At 31.6% G+C, this 17,064-nt stretch overlaps 3 protein-coding genes and 2 long non-coding RNA genes across 5 annotated transcripts; 2 read left to right on the forward strand and 3 right to left on the reverse strand.

Moving 5' to 3' along the window:
• Positions 1-285: 285 nt before the first annotated feature.
• On the forward strand, positions 286-1,476 carry LOC108852614 (uncharacterized). The gene is made up of 2 exons (XR_001949553.2): positions 286-1,182; positions 1,246-1,476. It is a non-coding gene; the product is annotated as an uncharacterized LOC108852614 (long non-coding RNA).
• Positions 1,477-1,893: 417 nt separating this feature from the next.
• LOC108852615 (uncharacterized) lies at positions 1,894-2,865 on the reverse strand. The gene is made up of 2 exons (XR_001949554.2): positions 2,163-2,865; positions 1,894-2,083 (listed from the first exon to the last, which is right to left on the reverse strand). It is a non-coding gene; the product is annotated as an uncharacterized LOC108852615 (long non-coding RNA).
• Positions 2,866-3,052: 187 nt separating this feature from the next.
• On the forward strand, positions 3,053-4,808 carry LOC108852279 (MYB-like transcription factor ODO1). Its single transcript, XM_018625784.2, has 2 exons — positions 3,053-3,551; positions 4,062-4,808. The coding sequence occupies exons 1-2, from the start codon at positions 3,289-3,291 to the stop codon at positions 4,606-4,608; spliced, it is 810 nt and encodes a 269-aa protein (XP_018481286.1). The 5' UTR covers positions 3,053-3,288; the 3' UTR covers positions 4,609-4,808.
• A 4,229-nt stretch (positions 4,809-9,037) lies between these two features.
• On the reverse strand, positions 9,038-9,976 carry LOC108853123 (indole-3-acetic acid-induced protein ARG7-like). The gene has a single exon (XM_018626580.2). The coding sequence runs from the start codon at positions 9,804-9,806 to the stop codon at positions 9,327-9,329; it is 480 nt and encodes a 159-aa protein (XP_018482082.1). The 5' UTR covers positions 9,807-9,976; the 3' UTR covers positions 9,038-9,326.
• Positions 9,977-13,952: 3,976 nt separating this feature from the next.
• Positions 13,953-16,579, reverse strand: LOC108850082 (non-specific lipid transfer protein GPI-anchored 33-like). Its single transcript, XM_018623669.2, has 2 exons — positions 16,159-16,579; positions 13,953-14,035 (listed from the first exon to the last, which is right to left on the reverse strand). The coding sequence occupies exons 1-2, from the start codon at positions 16,505-16,507 to the stop codon at positions 13,953-13,955; spliced, it is 432 nt and encodes a 143-aa protein (XP_018479171.1). The 5' UTR covers positions 16,508-16,579.
• Between the last annotated feature and the right edge of the window lie 485 nt (positions 16,580-17,064).

Below are 17,064 nucleotides of genomic sequence, written 5' to 3' on the forward strand. Positions count from 1 at the left end.
ATCCATTTTTTAGTATGAAAATATTATTGTGTTTTTTTTTAAATTCAAATTTATTATAACTTGTGTATGTAAGCTTAAATATTTTAAACTTTTAATTACAGGATTTTTAAAAAATTAAAAAGTAATGGAAATGTACAAAAATAAAATTGTTTTGAAAATTATATTATGATAGCCCAAAATTAAAAATAGGCTCGATTTGCTAATATTTTAAAAGGATTAAAAATATGCCAAGCCCATTAAAAAAAATTTTCCGTGAAACTAACAGAAAAAGAATGGTTAAGACTTGTTTTCCATAAACAATTAATTTTCTTCTTTCTCTTTTTTTGTACATTTATTATTTATTAGAGAAAAGAAATATCTGTAGAGAAAATGAGAACTTGGTGGTCAAGTTTTTTTTTTAAAAAATTCGTTTTGTGTTAGTTATTTGATTCGAGTTGTTGAACAATTAATAGTTTATATTCTTTTCGCGTAGGATTAGGAAAATCTCTGAGTAGTTATATTATGATCGCGTAGAATTAAGAAAATTTTGGAGTGCGTATCAATTAAAAATCGCTTTAAATGTCATTAATGTACATTATTTAAAAAATTTCGTACATTTAAAGACTGGTTTAGGAATGTTTCGTGGAAGGAAAACAGTTTAATTATGTTAGATATTATTAGCAAACCAAATTTTTATTCGTTTTCGGTTTATATTGCAAACAATTTTTTTTTGTTCAGGAACAAACCAAAATATAAACCATCTAAAACAAAACCAAAAGTTCATCATAAGCAAAACAATCTAAAAGGTTTCTTCACTGTGAAAATAATTTCCACCATAAGCAATAGAATATGTTAATATATTCGTGTAGATATGTTTTAGTATGAATAATAATTTACACTAATTGTTTTTGGGTGTTTAATTTAGATATTTTCATTGATTGATTTAGTACTGTAGATATTTCCATCGATTGGTTTAGAAGTCTGGACCATGTGAGTTAAAAAGAAAGCCCAAACAAAATTATAATGGGTATTTAACCCTAAATGCCACGTTTTTTAATGTTAAAACTAAATGATTAAACTACTGTCTTTTGATGGCAGTGGCATGAAGTGGTAATATTCGTGGAAAACTAAGGGGACCATTATTGCTTGGGAATCTTAAATTTGATTTTGGTGACGCAAGTTCACTTGAGAAAATCTTGAAAGGTATACATGGTTTCCTGCATTGAGCTTAATGAGTGGATTAATGTTATTGTTATCTAATTGCAGAGAAGGGGGATAAAATAGCTGGATTCCTTTTCGAGCCTATTCAAAGAGAAGCTGGAGTAAGTTTCTTTTTCTAGCAATAACCATTTTAGAGGATGAATCATGTTGGTTTTGTATTGCTTTGGTTATAAGTTGTTATTCCTCCTGAGGGTTATTTGAATCTGTTAGAGAACTCTGTACAAAGTACAACATTTTGTTGATAGCTGATGGAAATATAAGAAATCATACACAACACTCAAGAAATGCCATTATTTTTGGTGTTTGAAGCCCCACTACCAAAAGTCCCCCCTTGGTATTGATTTTTTTTTTTTCGCTGGCTGGCTAGCTATTGAAAGAGGCAACCAGCTATACCAGAAAATGCCCTTTTAGAAGATTTGCCTGTCAATCTATGTTCTGGGTTGGAGTTGTATAGTCATTAACTAAATTGATTGATATGAAACAAATATTAGTAACACGCAGTGATGTTTCGGTGGTTAATTAAGGATCAAAGTCATATTTGTTTTAGTGGTGAATTAAGGATTAAAGTACATATTCTTATATGCACCAGTATATATATGTCAACCAATCTGAAGAACGTGCTTGTTTACCCCATTGTCAATATTTTTTCACTTTTATGGTGTATGCAGTCATCTAAGTAAATGGTAAAAAAAATCCATGAGCAAAACAATGGACAAATAATAGAACGTACGCTACAAGTGAAGCATGTACAATCTAGGGAACTTCGAGTATATGGTGAAGGTATATACCTCCCTCAATACAGTGCCATATACATATGTACCCAGATATTCTCCATTAATGCAAATAGCAGTTTTTTACATTTGGTGTCTTCTCTCTTACAAATCTGTTAACCCAACTTCTGTGAGATTCTGGCTTCACACTAATCAATTCCAAATAAGAAGACTCAGGAGAGTTTTATTTACCTTTAGAATTTTTTTTGCAAATGTTTGGTATTATATCCTCTAGGCCAGTAGCTGAGATTAATAATAGATCCGTCTCCATCTCACCAGTCATGAAAATACTTGGAGACTCTCCAATCCAGCTCGATAAACATTAGACCTCATTGAAAAACAACCGCACTCAAGCTGTAGAATCAAAGAATCAGGCTTTCATAGAGAGATAGAGGATAGTAAGCATAAAAGCTACACACATGTTGAATATCAGAGAACCATCCCAAAATCAGTAGATGCGAGTTCAAGAGCGATATTGAAAGCTTCAAATCCAAATAGCTGCAAACGGGTCTTGTTTAACGTGACATCTTGAGGGCAATGGCCACGGAAACCCTAGTTATCTACTCCTAAATGGGGAAATCGAAGTAATGAGCAAGACATAATGAAGAAACCCAGAAAAATCTTGAATGCCAATTAAAAATATATTGATGAGCAATAATCAAAGAAACACAAAAAAACGATTTTGGAGCTTTAAGAATTCAAGAAGGGATTGGAATCAAAGCAGAGAACCCCGTGAAGATGATGGAGGAGACATATGCAAAGGAGAAGCATAGATTGAATTAGTTAATTAATTAATTTACTTTAATTGAAATTAAAAATTATTTGTCAGTGGCATAGAATGGTAAATATTTAGGAAAAGTCTGGACAATTTCATTTTTGTACTCCAGTTTTAATAGTTTAGATTAGTTATACGCTATTTTGCATTCTATGGTATATAAATGACGCACCACCTAAACTTCCAATATGATCACCTGGCTAACGCACCATATTTGTACCATCATTTTAACGTTTCTAACCATACCTTTTATATTTTCTAAAGTTTTTTGCCATGATGACACTAAATATTTTGTTATATGCTAAAATTAATAGGGTTATGAAAATATTATATATGCAAATTCAAAGTTATTTAATTTATTTATAAACAATGGGGAAAGGTGTGGTTAGAAGGTTATATATAGGTGGGTGAGCTTTGGTAAGCTTTTGATATATCTTGCAAGAGCTTTTCCATCCTCAATACCTTTATTCTTCGCATCTCTCTTCCCTCTCTCTACTCTCTATTATATATACAATCAAACATATTTATACGCAATAGTATTTAATGGGGAGGCAGCCATGCTGTGACAAGTTAGAGGTGAAGAAAGGACCATGGACAGCGGAGGAAGACAAGAAGCTCATAAACTTCATTCTCACCAACGGCCATTGTTGCTGGCGTGCTTTGCCAAAGCTGGCCGGTCTCCGCCGCTGTGGGAAAAGCTGCCGCCTCCGGTGGACCAACTACCTCCGGCCTGACTTGAAGAGAGGCCTTCTCTCTCACGATGAGGAACAACTTGTCATCGATCTTCATGCTCATCTCGGCAACAAGTAAACCTAAATAACCAATTATATGCTAATTTCACATAATTCTCACGCAATGCTTTGAAGTTTTTACATCTGTGTTAAAATTAAATCTTACGTTTTAACAAAGACTAGAGACCTAACATAAACATTTTTTGAGATAGTGTATAGTAGAGAAAATTTTTGAAGTCAATTTGCGTGTATATTTAAATTATCGAACATGTCTGGTATATTGTGGGTTGTGTGTATTTTGCCAAATAAAAATTTAGACAGTTCCAAATAAGATTTTCAAATTATAGAATCATATAGATGAACTAAGTTTTCGTTTTGCATTTATATTTCTTTGAAATAAACTTCAAGACAAAGTAACGTCTTTCTATTCAAAAGATAGTTAACTACTTAACTTATTTCATCAATTTTCATGTTTTTATCTTCCAAGACTTGGGGACGGACCTCTCCACCAACACTTCCTAAAAAAAAAATACATGTGTGATTTTTGTGATTGATATTTATTTTAAACCATTGGTTGTATTATAGGTGGTCTAAGATAGCTTCAAGGTTACCCGGAAGAACAGATAACGAAACAAAAAACCATTGGAATACTCACATAAAGAAAAAACTTGTTAAGATGGGAATCGATCCTGTGACTCATCAACCTCTCAACCAAGAAACTAATAACACTGATAATCCCAAAAATAGTTCTTCAACTTCAGATGATATCTCAATGGAACCAAAGAGCAGCAGCACCAAAAACGAAGAGACTAATAGCACGACTACAGAAGACGAAAGCAGCAGCACTGCTACTGGTCAAAACAGTTCTATTAACATTGAAAATCAACTACTTAATAACAATAATAATGATGAAGAATTGTTTAGTTACTTATGGTCGGACGACAGTGCTAAAGCTGATGCTTCGAGGAGTTGTTGTGATTATTATGGTCTTGGTGGAACATTATATTATGAAGATAATATTTCCTGCGCCGGAGCAGACTTTCCGATTTGGTCATCGGAAAGAGTCAGCGGCAAGGATTATATGTTTCTGGATTACTGCCAAGACTTTGGTGTTCATGATTTTGGGTTTTGACTCTTCACCATGACATTGAAACTCCAACGGATGAGACACAACTCACAAGGATTATATTTATTAATCATGTTTATATAAATATATGTAAAGTATACGTATTATACACAGTGGCGGACGTAGGTATATAGCAACGGGGTCACGTGCCCCCGATTCATTTTTTGTTTTCTTTAACCAATTATATGAAAATGTTTTCTTGTTAACTCAAATTATATGATAGTGCCCCCAGCTAATTCAATTTCTATGGTTGTGCCCCCAACTATAAGTCATCCTAGATCCGCCACTGATTATACATGTACAAATAGAAACATATAGTAGCGAAAGTAGCGAAGAAATCCGTGTAAAGCAGCAAGGGGGCACCATGGTTTCAAGTATTATAATTAGGGTAGGGTGTACATAGTTTGTCAAATTAAGACAGTAAAAGATAAGTTTAACTATATCTGGTTTGTATCATTAATATATCTAATATTATTCTCAATTTCTCATATTCGCAACCACAAAGTCAAAGCCCAAAAGGTCGTGATGATGTACGTTTTTACTACTAGGGTCCAACTTAAGGTTAGAACAAAACTTTCAAGAGTTTGAGACACTATGTCCTCTACTGCTAATGTTTGTAAATTATATCTTCTCTTTACAGTATAGATTTTAGTATGAGTAGTTTATAACCTTAAAAGAAATATTAGTGTACAAATTAATAAAATTAATAATATTCGTTGCGTGCTCTGTTAAAAAGATTACTCACTCGAAAAGTTAGTTTATAAAAAACCATGCCTCTAAAAGAAACCAATTTTGTTCCTCAGACAGAAACAACGATGTAGATCAACAACTAGCTGGTTTTAGAGCATTAAATATTTAATTAATACAGTAATAAAAATAATTTAATTATGTAGTTAAATTTGACATTATGAAAATATAATTATTTTATAAAAAATCAAGTGTTCTCAAGAGTCTTTCAAATTTTGTATATAAATTTTCATTAAAAATTCTCTCGCGCATTATCCTTTTCTTAAACTTTTTTTATTGATAAGAAACTCTTTGAAATATATATCTTCAATTAAAATTGATGCTCTTTGTTCTCTCTTCACCACCCAATGTATAAAATTATTGTCATTGTAGTAGTGTGTGGACTTGCTTCTTTAGTTGAATTTGTTGATCCGTTTGTTAGACTTGATCCGTTTAAATTTGCTTTGATGTTTTTTACTTTTTTTTTATCATGGAATCAGTTTAGCTAGATAAGATAACTTGTTAACTCAATTTGTAAGACCTAGACGTTTTATTTTTAATAGTATTTATATTCTTAGAAAGAAACACCCTACCAAGTCCCTTCTGAATTAATTTAGACGATCAATACTATTAAAATAAGAACATGACCTATTAGTATAGGTGTGATCTAACTATTTTAATATAATTTTTAAAACATCTTATTAATCATTTAAAAAAATATTATACAAATAAAAACACAAATATAATTAAAACTACAAATATAAAAATTAAATTTTTAAAAATGTAAAACAAAAAATGCACCCGTCCTTTTCAAAATCTAGTTACGAAGTTAAGATTCGCTATCAGGGGTTAAATTCTCTTAACTTAGAGCTGACGCTCCTATTTTGGTTTTGCTTTTTCCTACCATTGGACATATGTAATATATTTCATCTCTTCTATTGATTTTCAAAGACGACATGATTTTAATCAATTAAATTAAGGATGTGGAGGAGTTTCTAAATGTGCATCCACATCACAATCCTTCCTGGGTCGAACCAGTTGTCACACCAAGAAATTGTTTTTGGTAAAAGGACCAATGAGGGATGGATATTTCGTAAAACAGTTGGATTTTTATATCGTTTCGAAGTATGTTGAGTGGCCACATAGTTGTACAAGAAATACCGTCATTCAAATTATGGCTTTTACCAACCACTAGCCTTTAAAATTAAAATGTTTGTAAGTTGTACAAATTTGATGGAAACCAATTTTTCTATTGTTTCACAGTTACAGTTTTCTTCCTAAATGATTCTTATATCTATTCTGTTGATGTCTTTTTTACATTTTTTCCGTTATTCATCAGCGTTAGGCATAGCCTTTTTGACATCAATCAGATTTTTAAGTTTGAAAACAATCCACGGAGTTACGAGTCTAGTTGATCACAAGCTTTGGTCACTAATCATCTAAGTAAAGAATTGGTGATAAAAATCATCAATTGCTATTTAAATACTAAGGGATCAGATTTTTATTTTTAGGGGCTTCACTTTTATATTCTAAGCTAAATGGTTTTTGTTTATTACGCTATAAGAATCTTTGCAAATATGCCACACAGTATCTTCATTGTTTTTTTGGTCAACGTATCTTCATTGTTTATAGATGCTAAATACAAAGTAAAGTAAAATGGGAACGTAGCAACACCTTCAACACTAAGACTTGTATATACATACTTGATATCGACCCACATCTTTTTCAGCAAACTAAACCAAATAGTCCATGTTCTTTTTATACATATCTTTATTAATTTTACTTTTGCATACTCTCTAAAATAGTTATTCATTAAATCAAATACACAAAAACTCATACACTTATTTTAATAGTTGTATGTTATTAATTAATATTATTTTTATTTTTTATAAACCATAAAATAAAATTATCCATCTAGAAAGATCTATTATGCACAAGTTGAAATTAATGTAGTCTCAAGTTCATATACTATTTAAAATTATACGATAATAGTATATTAATTTTGAGTTAATACGAAATAGCAGATACTATAACAATATGGACTAAAAAGTTCAAAACTAATGTTTGATATTTTTGATAAATCATGTATAATTATTTTTTGTTCTTTATATATGTATACTTTATCTTAAACTTAGAATAATACCCTAACATTTTATATGTTTTTCAATAGGTATATTATATATAATTTATGGTTTCACTAATAGTGTCACAAATATTATTTAAGTAGCAGAGATTTCAAAAGTTGATTTTGATTTTTTGGGGCTCTTTTATGATAATATGGAAATAAGTAAAAATAAAATTATGTTATATGTAAAATAATATTATCTCGACATCTTTGTCAACAAAAAATCAAAAATTTAGAATTCTATTTTGGACCTAACCTACTAGCAATGAGTAATATTTCATTTTATAAATTTAGAATCATATTTTGTCAACAAACTTAACCAAAGATTTATCATCCTATTTGGACTCTATGTGTAGTATTTAAATTTATTAATTTAAAAATCTTATTTTAGACCTACCCTATTAACCATGTGTAGTATTTAGTTTTGAACTTATTTAAAACGAAATTTTCATTAAAATAAATTAAAATATTTTTAAAACTGGTTTATTCTCTTTTCTGTTCTTACAAAAGATTTCATGTAAACAATTAAGCTGTCTCATGGAGAGGTGTATTTATAAATTAGGACAAAGATAGACTAATCTACAAAAATAGACTAATCTTTAAATTTATTTTACTGAAATGTTTCTTTTGAATAGGAAAAGAATCACATGTGGCTGGAGGTTAGATCCAAAATATAACTCTACATTAATAAACTAAATTTTGTATATTTTAATTATCATTTTTCTATTGTTTGAACTGTTTAGAATACCAAAAAAATAACGTATTTGGCGGTTGAATTTTTGTGTATCCAGTTAACATAATAGAAAAATTAAAATAAATTATTTCTGAAATTAAATTTAAAACTTTTAATTGAAAGTTTGGAGTTTGTTTGATTTGTTTTATAAGTTTAGCATTTCTTCAACAATTTTCTTGCAAATTAATATAAAAAGTCTTAATTATACTGAAATCTTTATCTCAATAAATATTTATAAATATGTCAAAAGAAAAATTTATTCCCGATGTCTTGTTGTGACCTTTTAATCTTGTTTTGGTTTTAATCTCTAAATTTTCATGTTTTATGTCCAAGTGTATAACAAAAATGTATCCATGTGTAAGGACCTTGTTTCCAGATAATATATTTCTGCCGGCTCTATCCGGTTTTGGTTTATGTTTATTTTATTTTTTAAATCGCATGTTTAATGTAATCATTCTTTAATGTAAAAAAAAAATTGATTCCCAAAAAAGCCAAAAGGTTAATTAATCAACAACAACAAAACTGGAATACGCTAGAGGGAGGGGTCGATTTTATCAATTTGGTCTAACAATCGGTTTTCTCCATTTTGCATGAAATAATCATATAAATTGTATTCTTTGTTCATTCACTAAATATGTAACTTAATCTAGATCCGAACGACATTTTTCTTATTTTTTTATACATCTATTGAACACTGGACTAATGTATTAAGTCCCTTGTTTAACTTTTACTTGGTCATCATTATATAAAACAATCATCAATAAGTTTCGGAGACAGATATAAATCATTTATATCCTGGACTTCGAATTAACTTCACATGTTCTCCATAAAATATCACTTATAAGTTATAACTCGTGTTGGTAAGATGTATTTGATACGTGATGATGCCAAAACAAATCACTTTTGTGTAAGAATAAATAAGACAGCAAGTACATAAATCCAAAACTATATCTGTCCAGCATTGTAGGAACTAGGAAGGTTGCTTGGTCACTCGTCACGCTGGAATATTGGGACGAAAATATACATTGATAGACGCAAACTGAAGGGAAAGTTCCCATCTCTCTGATGATTGACATTTGACTTTATTCTCGGGAAGTAAAAAAAAAGGCTAAAATTATTTAATTTTCAGTAAGTCAACGCCTAGAGAATCTTGAAACTCCACTTCCGTCGCCAATGATTCCAAGCAGCGATCTTCATCTGAACCTGCTCAAAATCCGATACCTTACAAGGTATCGTAATCCGACCCGGTTGGTCAAACCCGTAAACCCGCTCGGCCTGCTCCAGCAACTCTCCGAACAGAGGATGGTTAAAGTAAACCACCGGAACCACCACGCGCCGTGTATCATCGCCTGATTCTCCTACGTGAACCACTAAATGACCTTTGGGAACAGCCAGCGAGTTCGGGTCGTTACCCAACCGGGGTTGAACCGTTTTCTTTCCTCCCCAAAGTCTACTTGCTCCACGACGTAGACACTTTGCTAAAGAGCAGATTCTTGAAACCGGCTTGAGAATTCCGGTTAGGCATTGGCGTTTCTCGGTTTGGATTCTTCTACTTCGGATGATCCATTTATAGATCTTGACGAATCTGTGACCGATCTTGAAACCTTGGAGCCTCTTCATGGTTGAGAAAACTGAGAACCACAAAACAAAATAAAAAATTATTACTAGAACTGCGGTTTCAGAAATGGGTTGGGAGTGTAAAAGATGGTTAGATCGAAAATTGAAACTTTGGTTTGCTATTTGTCTCTCTCACTCTCTGTATTGTGTTACAGTTCAAGATGAAGAAGAAGACTGAGAATATGGTTTTGGGAATAGAGCAAAGAAACCTCTTTATATAGCCTATGGGGTGTGACGGTTGAATTGTAAATTGTGCGTGCATGTGTACACATGTCACATATTAATTTGTGTATAGTTTTCCATATTTAACATGTCACTAATACCAAATTATGTTGATAATACTTTGATTTTTTCTAGTAAAATTATAGTATATTTTAGGTCATTGTCATTTTTTAAAGCTTCATTGTAGTGAATGTCATCTAAGGAACATTACATTTAAGAACAAACTCTTTCAAGAATATTTGTCAAATGGTTGGATAAAACATTACATGCTATCATACTGTGAAAAAAAAAAAAATCATTACAAATGGAGAGGTTCTGAACCGATATTCCTATAAACCGGTGGCTAGTACTCAAGTAGCATAACAAATTACCGGTTAAGCTTATGTTTTTGGCGACCAAACCTTTTTGTATGGTGGTGTGTCTATCACTATTGAAAAGTCATCATACCGTTAACGTATTGAAAGTCAGTCTAAGGTAATGTACAAAGGCTTTTCAAAGTCAAATCTAAATTATTGAACGGTTATATGCAATTTAGGCGCTGACCAAGAAGTTTCGTTGTTGTATATTTTGCCGCAATTTCGTTGTATGATAAACTCTAGAATGTTGATACAAACATCAGCATGGTGTCTGTGATGCAATCATCAGCATGGTGACATCAGAGAGGTCAAGTTTTTCGTGGTCTTTCTCCCATTTGAAATATCAAAGTATATTTTTGAATTTGAAAGTAAATAACCTGTTTTATAGGTTCACTTGTTCTATAACACCATGATACAACACTGGTTGTCAAACTCTATGCTTACGCAAGTGAGTGAAAACTATGCTGTTGTAAATTGCATCTAGAGGACCCGTTTGAGTTTATTGTTATTATATTTATTTCTTTAATCATCTAAATCTTCAGTATGTCGTTTAGTGTACGTGCACATATGGGTGTGTCTATCAGTATCGTACGTGGGCTAATTAAGTCTTTGTCCAATTTAAAAAATATGGGTTTTGATAAGAGAACTAGATCTATCTATGTAAAAATAATAATAAATTCAGTCAAAAAAAAATAACATAAACGGCCATATTCAAAGATATGTCTCAGAATGAAGATCAAACAAAAACCTTTTAGAGATGTTTAACTACGTCATGTCAAATTTATATTCTAAAATAACAAAAAAAAAGCAGAGGATGAAGAAGGAAAAAGCCAAGCATGTGTAGTGTAGGAGAGACATTGAGTGGGGATTTGGTCGGCAGTCGGCACGGCCCGTGCAATCTGCGTATCATGCTTCAGTTCACAGAAAGTGCTCCCTTTGTTTTTCTCTCCAGTATCATAATATCAGAATCGACACTGTAACTATTGAAAGACAAAAATCCGAACAGCGAAATAGCAAGAAGGCAAGTAAAACGTCAGATATGTTTTGGGGACAAGAAGATAATGTATATTATCAAATGTAAATAAAAGTGAATATGCGTTTTCTAAATTTGTTAACTTGTTGTTAATCCACCAATCACGGATCTCAATGTTTTGCTGCTATACCTATAATCATGTTTCTTATCCTTTTGACATTTTCTGACTTGAATTATATAATCACTAGAATCCAACACCAAACTAGTTATATTTATACATCATTCATCAATTACTATGGTATGATCATATTCCTAATAGTTAAATAGTTTCGTGGAACTATCCATTTACTTGATTTCAGGAGATGAACAAATGATTATATTTCTTTACCAATTAAAGGACAACTAGATCTTGACCCTTTGTGCCGGTGTTATTTCTAATTTTTATATTTGTCTTTGACCTTTTGTGCCGGTGTTATTTCTAATTTTTATATTTCACAAATATGGTTGTTCATATGTTTTAATTATTTGTAAATTTTATTTGTTTATGACATGTATTATTGATATTCAAACAACTAAAGTGATATGTTTAAATAATTTATTTGTTATTTGGTATTTCTTTATAAAATGCATTCTATTTCTATTAATTATTTAATTTCGATAATTTCGGGATTGATTTCAACACTAAAGGAATGTATTCAATTGAGAGTTTTTAAGTGATTTGTGTTAAAATGACAATCCACTGTTATTCAAACATAAATTCATTTAAAATTCACTTGGAAAATTTTTAAGTGTGGAGTTTTAAAGTTTGCAAATGATTAATAGTGTTTGGATGAAGTTTCATAGATAAAAATAATAAAACTTAAATTTTATGGTTTTAGGTAATATTCTAAAGTGATTTAACAAAATTGCCTTATAAAACAAACTAAAACATATAAAATAAATAAGCTCATGATCTTCTATGTTTTCTTGGCGTAAAGACAACTAATTTTTTTCTTAACTTACTCTTCGGATTTCACAATATTTTTTACGAATTGATAATAATTTTATAGCCTTGTCAATATATGATGCACTAAATTTAAAAGTAAGGAATATACGATGCACGAAATTGCTAACTAACTGGCAAGATTTTATGGATTGCTAACTAAATGCTAACAAAAAAATATGATTAGCATCACAGAATTCATAGAAGTACTACCGAATTTTGAAAGTAGGCAAATATTGTTTGAGGTAAACAATGAATAAATTCATCTTGTAAAACTTTTAATAGTGGGTTTGCTCATCTTCATCTTCTCCCACTACATATTGTAACCATTATTTACAGAGAGATCATTGGTATTAACTTGTGCAAGCTAACAATAAAAACAAAACGAATTAGATATGACACGAGCTAATTCTTGAAAATGGCCATTTCTAAGGATTTATATAAATGCAACTAAGATATGAAGAACAATGACTACACGTCTAAGGATTTTTTAAAGAATTTTCTAAAACTTGAAACAATGGCTATTTTCTACGGATTTATATATTTGCAGTTAAGGATATGTTTATGTTCTTTATAGTGGATGTTCTAACATACAACTAAAGATATTGAAGAACAAAAATTGTTTATGTTCTTTATAGTAGATGGTCTAACGTTAATGAATAAAAGACACATAAAATCAAATAGTATGTATGTGTTGACAATATAAGAAACAATATATATAATGAGCTGATAATACAAATGTTTCATTGTGTTCCTCTAATATAATATTACATGATTCATCTAGTGAAGGGTCAGTTTTAAAAAAACTCACACATAAAAAAAAAGTTGTGACTTCTATTTTAATAGAATAGATGAGAGTGAAACAGTAAATGATTTCTAACATATATGAGATGATTTTAAACAGTACATAACCCACATGTTTAGGGTTTTTCTTTCTTAAAAATGTGTAAACAGTATTTTACAATATGGAAAACTAAAACTAGACTCAAGTCTCAACACAAGAAAACACTTAATTGCTGGATAGTTGGTATGATACTGGTTTGTTTTGTATTATACAATGTGTTATCTAGAGTACCAGCTATATCTGTCATCTCATATGTTCTTTTTTTTTGTCGGAAATTGGTGTAGTATGAATTACTTAGTTTTCGTGTAAATGTGTCTATCACTTAGTTTAGTTCCTATCTTGTAGGGATTGCAATACTACTAGTCTACTACACGTTCATCTGTCTATATATTCTCTAAAATAATTTTGAAATCAACAAACTAAAAATGTGTTATAATTATTTTCGAGGTTGTACGACTTAAAATAATAATAATAATTTTCCTTCTGTTTCAAAATAATACATATTTTAAGATTTTCACACTTATTAATAAAATATATTAATATTTATTTATTAATGCATAAACTTTTGTAGTTTTATATTTTCTATATTACCAAACCAACAAAATTTCAAGAAATATAACTAATGTTTTTAAAATTCGTATTTTTTTATTTTTCAATATTAGTTAACAAAAAATGAATTGAAAATATAAAATATACATATTTTTGAAATAACTTGTTTTCATAGAGCATGAATCTTTTTGAAATGGAGGGAGTACATTACTAGAACCAGATATCAAAGAACAAGGAAAACACACACAACCAAACCAACTATCGATGCAGCAATCTTGTTCTTTGCTCCTCCGTTGGCGTCTCCGCCTTTGCCACACATAACCAAAGTTGATTAATTACCATTAAATAACATTAACAGTTGACAAAAAAAACACCACAATTCTTGTTCCAAATTGCACTAAGAATCTTCAAAACATAGGCGTTTCTAAATAAATTTTTGTATGTTCTTTGGTGACAAAATTCCAAAACGTCCTAACTCAAAAACGCCTTAACTCAATTTTGGAATTTTGGAATGTTTCCCAAATAAATATTGCCTTGTAAACTTCAAACATCAATTTTGTCATAATAAGATGAAAAATATAAAATTCTTGTAGAGAAATTTACGGTGAGAGACACATTTCAAATTTTCAATTACACTAAAAGGCACATTGATAATTTAGAGCACTTTCTTGTGTTGAATTGTCTAATAAACCCTTTAACTAACGAGGAAGTGAAATTGGTTACATTCACTAACCAGAGAGAACCGTCTAGTAATCAAATCGTCTAGTAATCAAATGAGAATTCAATCCATTTTTTGAAATCAACCAATCTGACTTTTTTAGTTTTTTTTTTAATGAAAAAACTATAGATTCCCAAATCTGAAACTGTTTTTTTTGTTCTCGATGAACTTTAATCTCATTCTCTCATCATCTCTATCTATTTTGCTTTCGATCCAGAAATTGGAAACATGAAATTTCTTAGATTATCGTTCTCCTGACTCTTCTCTTACTATCAACCTCTTTAAATCTCTAAATTGAGTTACCCATCTCAATCTTCATGAACCCTTATAACCCTCTCCTCCTCTTCTTTACCCAGAAATTGGAAACATGAAACTTCATAAATCCTCGTTCTCGTGACTTTTCTCTTACTATCAGCCTCTCTAAATCTCCAAAACGAACCCCAACCCTCTCCTCTTCCTCCTACTTGCTAAATCCAAGTCTTTTCGATTCCTCTCTTGTGGAGTACCATCTGTCGTCTTCTGATTCTTCTCTTACACTCCGGTTTTGCATTCCGCGAGATAATCTCCGACATGGAAGGTACGTTCTCGGACCCGTCTCCTGCAGCCACACTTCTCGTCGCCTAATCACACATCTTGCAACCACTCCACTTCTGACCACACATTACCCGTCCACCAAACTCTGACGATGTAAACTGCTGAATAGAAAATGTCTGACCACAACTTACTCGACCACAACTCATCTGTTCTGAGAGACATGCGCCTCCAAACCCTTCTGCTTCTCAGATCAACCAGGTGACCATCTCTTATACACCACAACATCACTAATGTCAACAATAATAACTTGTGCTTATGTGGTTACATTAACACGCATGAATGTCCAGAGGAAGACGTCTATGGCAATTCTCAATTCCTTGTAGTCAGCCAATACAACCTCCAGTAACATGCCCCTTTCAGTAGTGATCATAAGACAACGTCTGCAGCACCAACCCTTGTTTCTTCACCACCACACAACCTGCCTGACACATACTCGTCACCTGACCACACATCATGCAACCACTCTCCTCTTGACCACACATCACCCATCCACCCAACATCTGACCATTATTCGCCATCTAATCACACATCTTGCAACCATTCCATGACCACATATACTCGTCCACCAAAACTTTGACCACAAAGCTGCTGAACAGCAAACACTTGACCATGACTTACCCAACCACAACTCGCCAGCTCACATAAGCCTTAGCAACCCGTCTCCTGCAGCCACATATATACACCTGAATCTCATGCACCCACCCTTATTTTCCAAACCGAAAGCCTTACACAACACCCCCAATTGTTGTATGTATGTTTATTATACCCTAGAAGGCATGCGTCTTCCAAACCGTTGGATATGTTCTTTTCAAAATGATATGATATCCACTATCTATTCTTATAAATTCATATATCTATTTTTCTATTTTATTACTTTATTATTTATTGCAACTACAATACAACCAGTTCACTTACGGTTTACTTTTTTAAAACCAACATTCTTCTTCTCAACAAACAGAAAGGTTATTTTCGTCTATATAAAGACAGCTGGCAGTACAAAGTGTGTCAAAATTGATATGTGTCTTTTAGTGCAAAATAAACTTACATTGTGTCCTTTTATGTAAGTCTCTCATTCTTGTAACCACAACAAAATAAAATGGAAAGTTAAAGTAAGTACCATTACATGCAAATTTGTCGAGAACGCCACAAGCGTTGTTGACTTGGTCGTAAAGAGGTCGAGTTAAGTTTCCGTTAGAAGGATTTGCAAAGAACTTTTCGCAGAGACAAGTCACTTCCGTCTTGCTCGCCGTTTTGAGATCCTTGCAGCATTCTTCTGATGGCACTAAACTCATCGTTGCATAGCAATGTTTGACGATTTCAGGAATCGCTAACGAGCAAACTGGATCCACCTTTTCTACCGTTTTTTGTTTTTTCGCTTCTATCCAGTGAGAAGAGCTCATAACAGCTACAAAGAGAACAGCTATTGCAACCGCAGCCGCTGATGGAACTTTAATAGTGTAAGCCATGACGGTTGTCTAACGGCGGGATAAAACAAGGTTTAATTTGTTTTCTTGAGTGACTAGTATTATGATTATCTAGCTTTCCTTTTTCGTATGTATTGTGACCCCTCAAAAGTATATTATCATATATAGTCTTAAATGTACATTACTGAATACTTATATTACTAATAGTTTGTTATATATATCATGTAGTTATATTATTTTTCTACACAACCAAGTCTCAACGACTTTCTATATCCTTTCCTGGCATTTGATTTGTTCATATGTTTTGAGAATCTTATATTTATAAACTAGGTAGTAACCCGCGGTACACCGCGGGGTAAAATAATTGGTTAGATTTATGAGTGTTCAATCTGGATATCGGTTCGGTTTAGATTTGATTTTTTGGTTTTTCGGTTGGTAAAATATAACTACCATTCTAAATTCATATTTACTTTGGTTCGGTTCGGTTTATATACCGTCGGGTGCCGGTTTATTTGGTTTTATACCAAAATCCCTTATTAATTAATTTGGGATTCTATTATATGAATTTTAGAGTCATGTTGTCAAAACAATCATTTATT

This window comes from Raphanus sativus, chromosome 4, assembly GCF_000801105.2.
Source record: "Raphanus sativus cultivar WK10039 chromosome 4, ASM80110v3, whole genome shotgun sequence".
NCBI classification, from domain to species: domain Eukaryota; kingdom Viridiplantae; phylum Streptophyta; class Magnoliopsida; order Brassicales; family Brassicaceae; genus Raphanus; species Raphanus sativus.

Coding starts and splice junctions, on each gene's coding strand:
- LOC108852279 (XM_018625784.2), top strand. CDS start 3,289: ATGGGGAGGCAGCCATGCTGTGACAAGTTAGAGGTGAAGAAAGGACCA. Junction 3,552..4,061: donor CATGCTCATCTCGGCAACAA/GTAAACCTAAAT, acceptor GTTGTATTATAG/GTGGTCTAAGATAGCTTCAA.
- LOC108850082 (XM_018623669.2), bottom strand. CDS start 16,507: ATGGCTTACACTATTAAAGTTCCATCAGCGGCTGCGGTTGCAATAGCT. Junction 14,036..16,158: donor CGACAAATTTGCATGTAATG/GTACTTACTTTA, acceptor TGTGTGGCAAAG/GCGGAGACGCCAACGGAGGA.
- LOC108853123 (XM_018626580.2), bottom strand. CDS start 9,806: ATGAAGAGGCTCCAAGGTTTCAAGATCGGTCACAGATTCGTCAAGATC.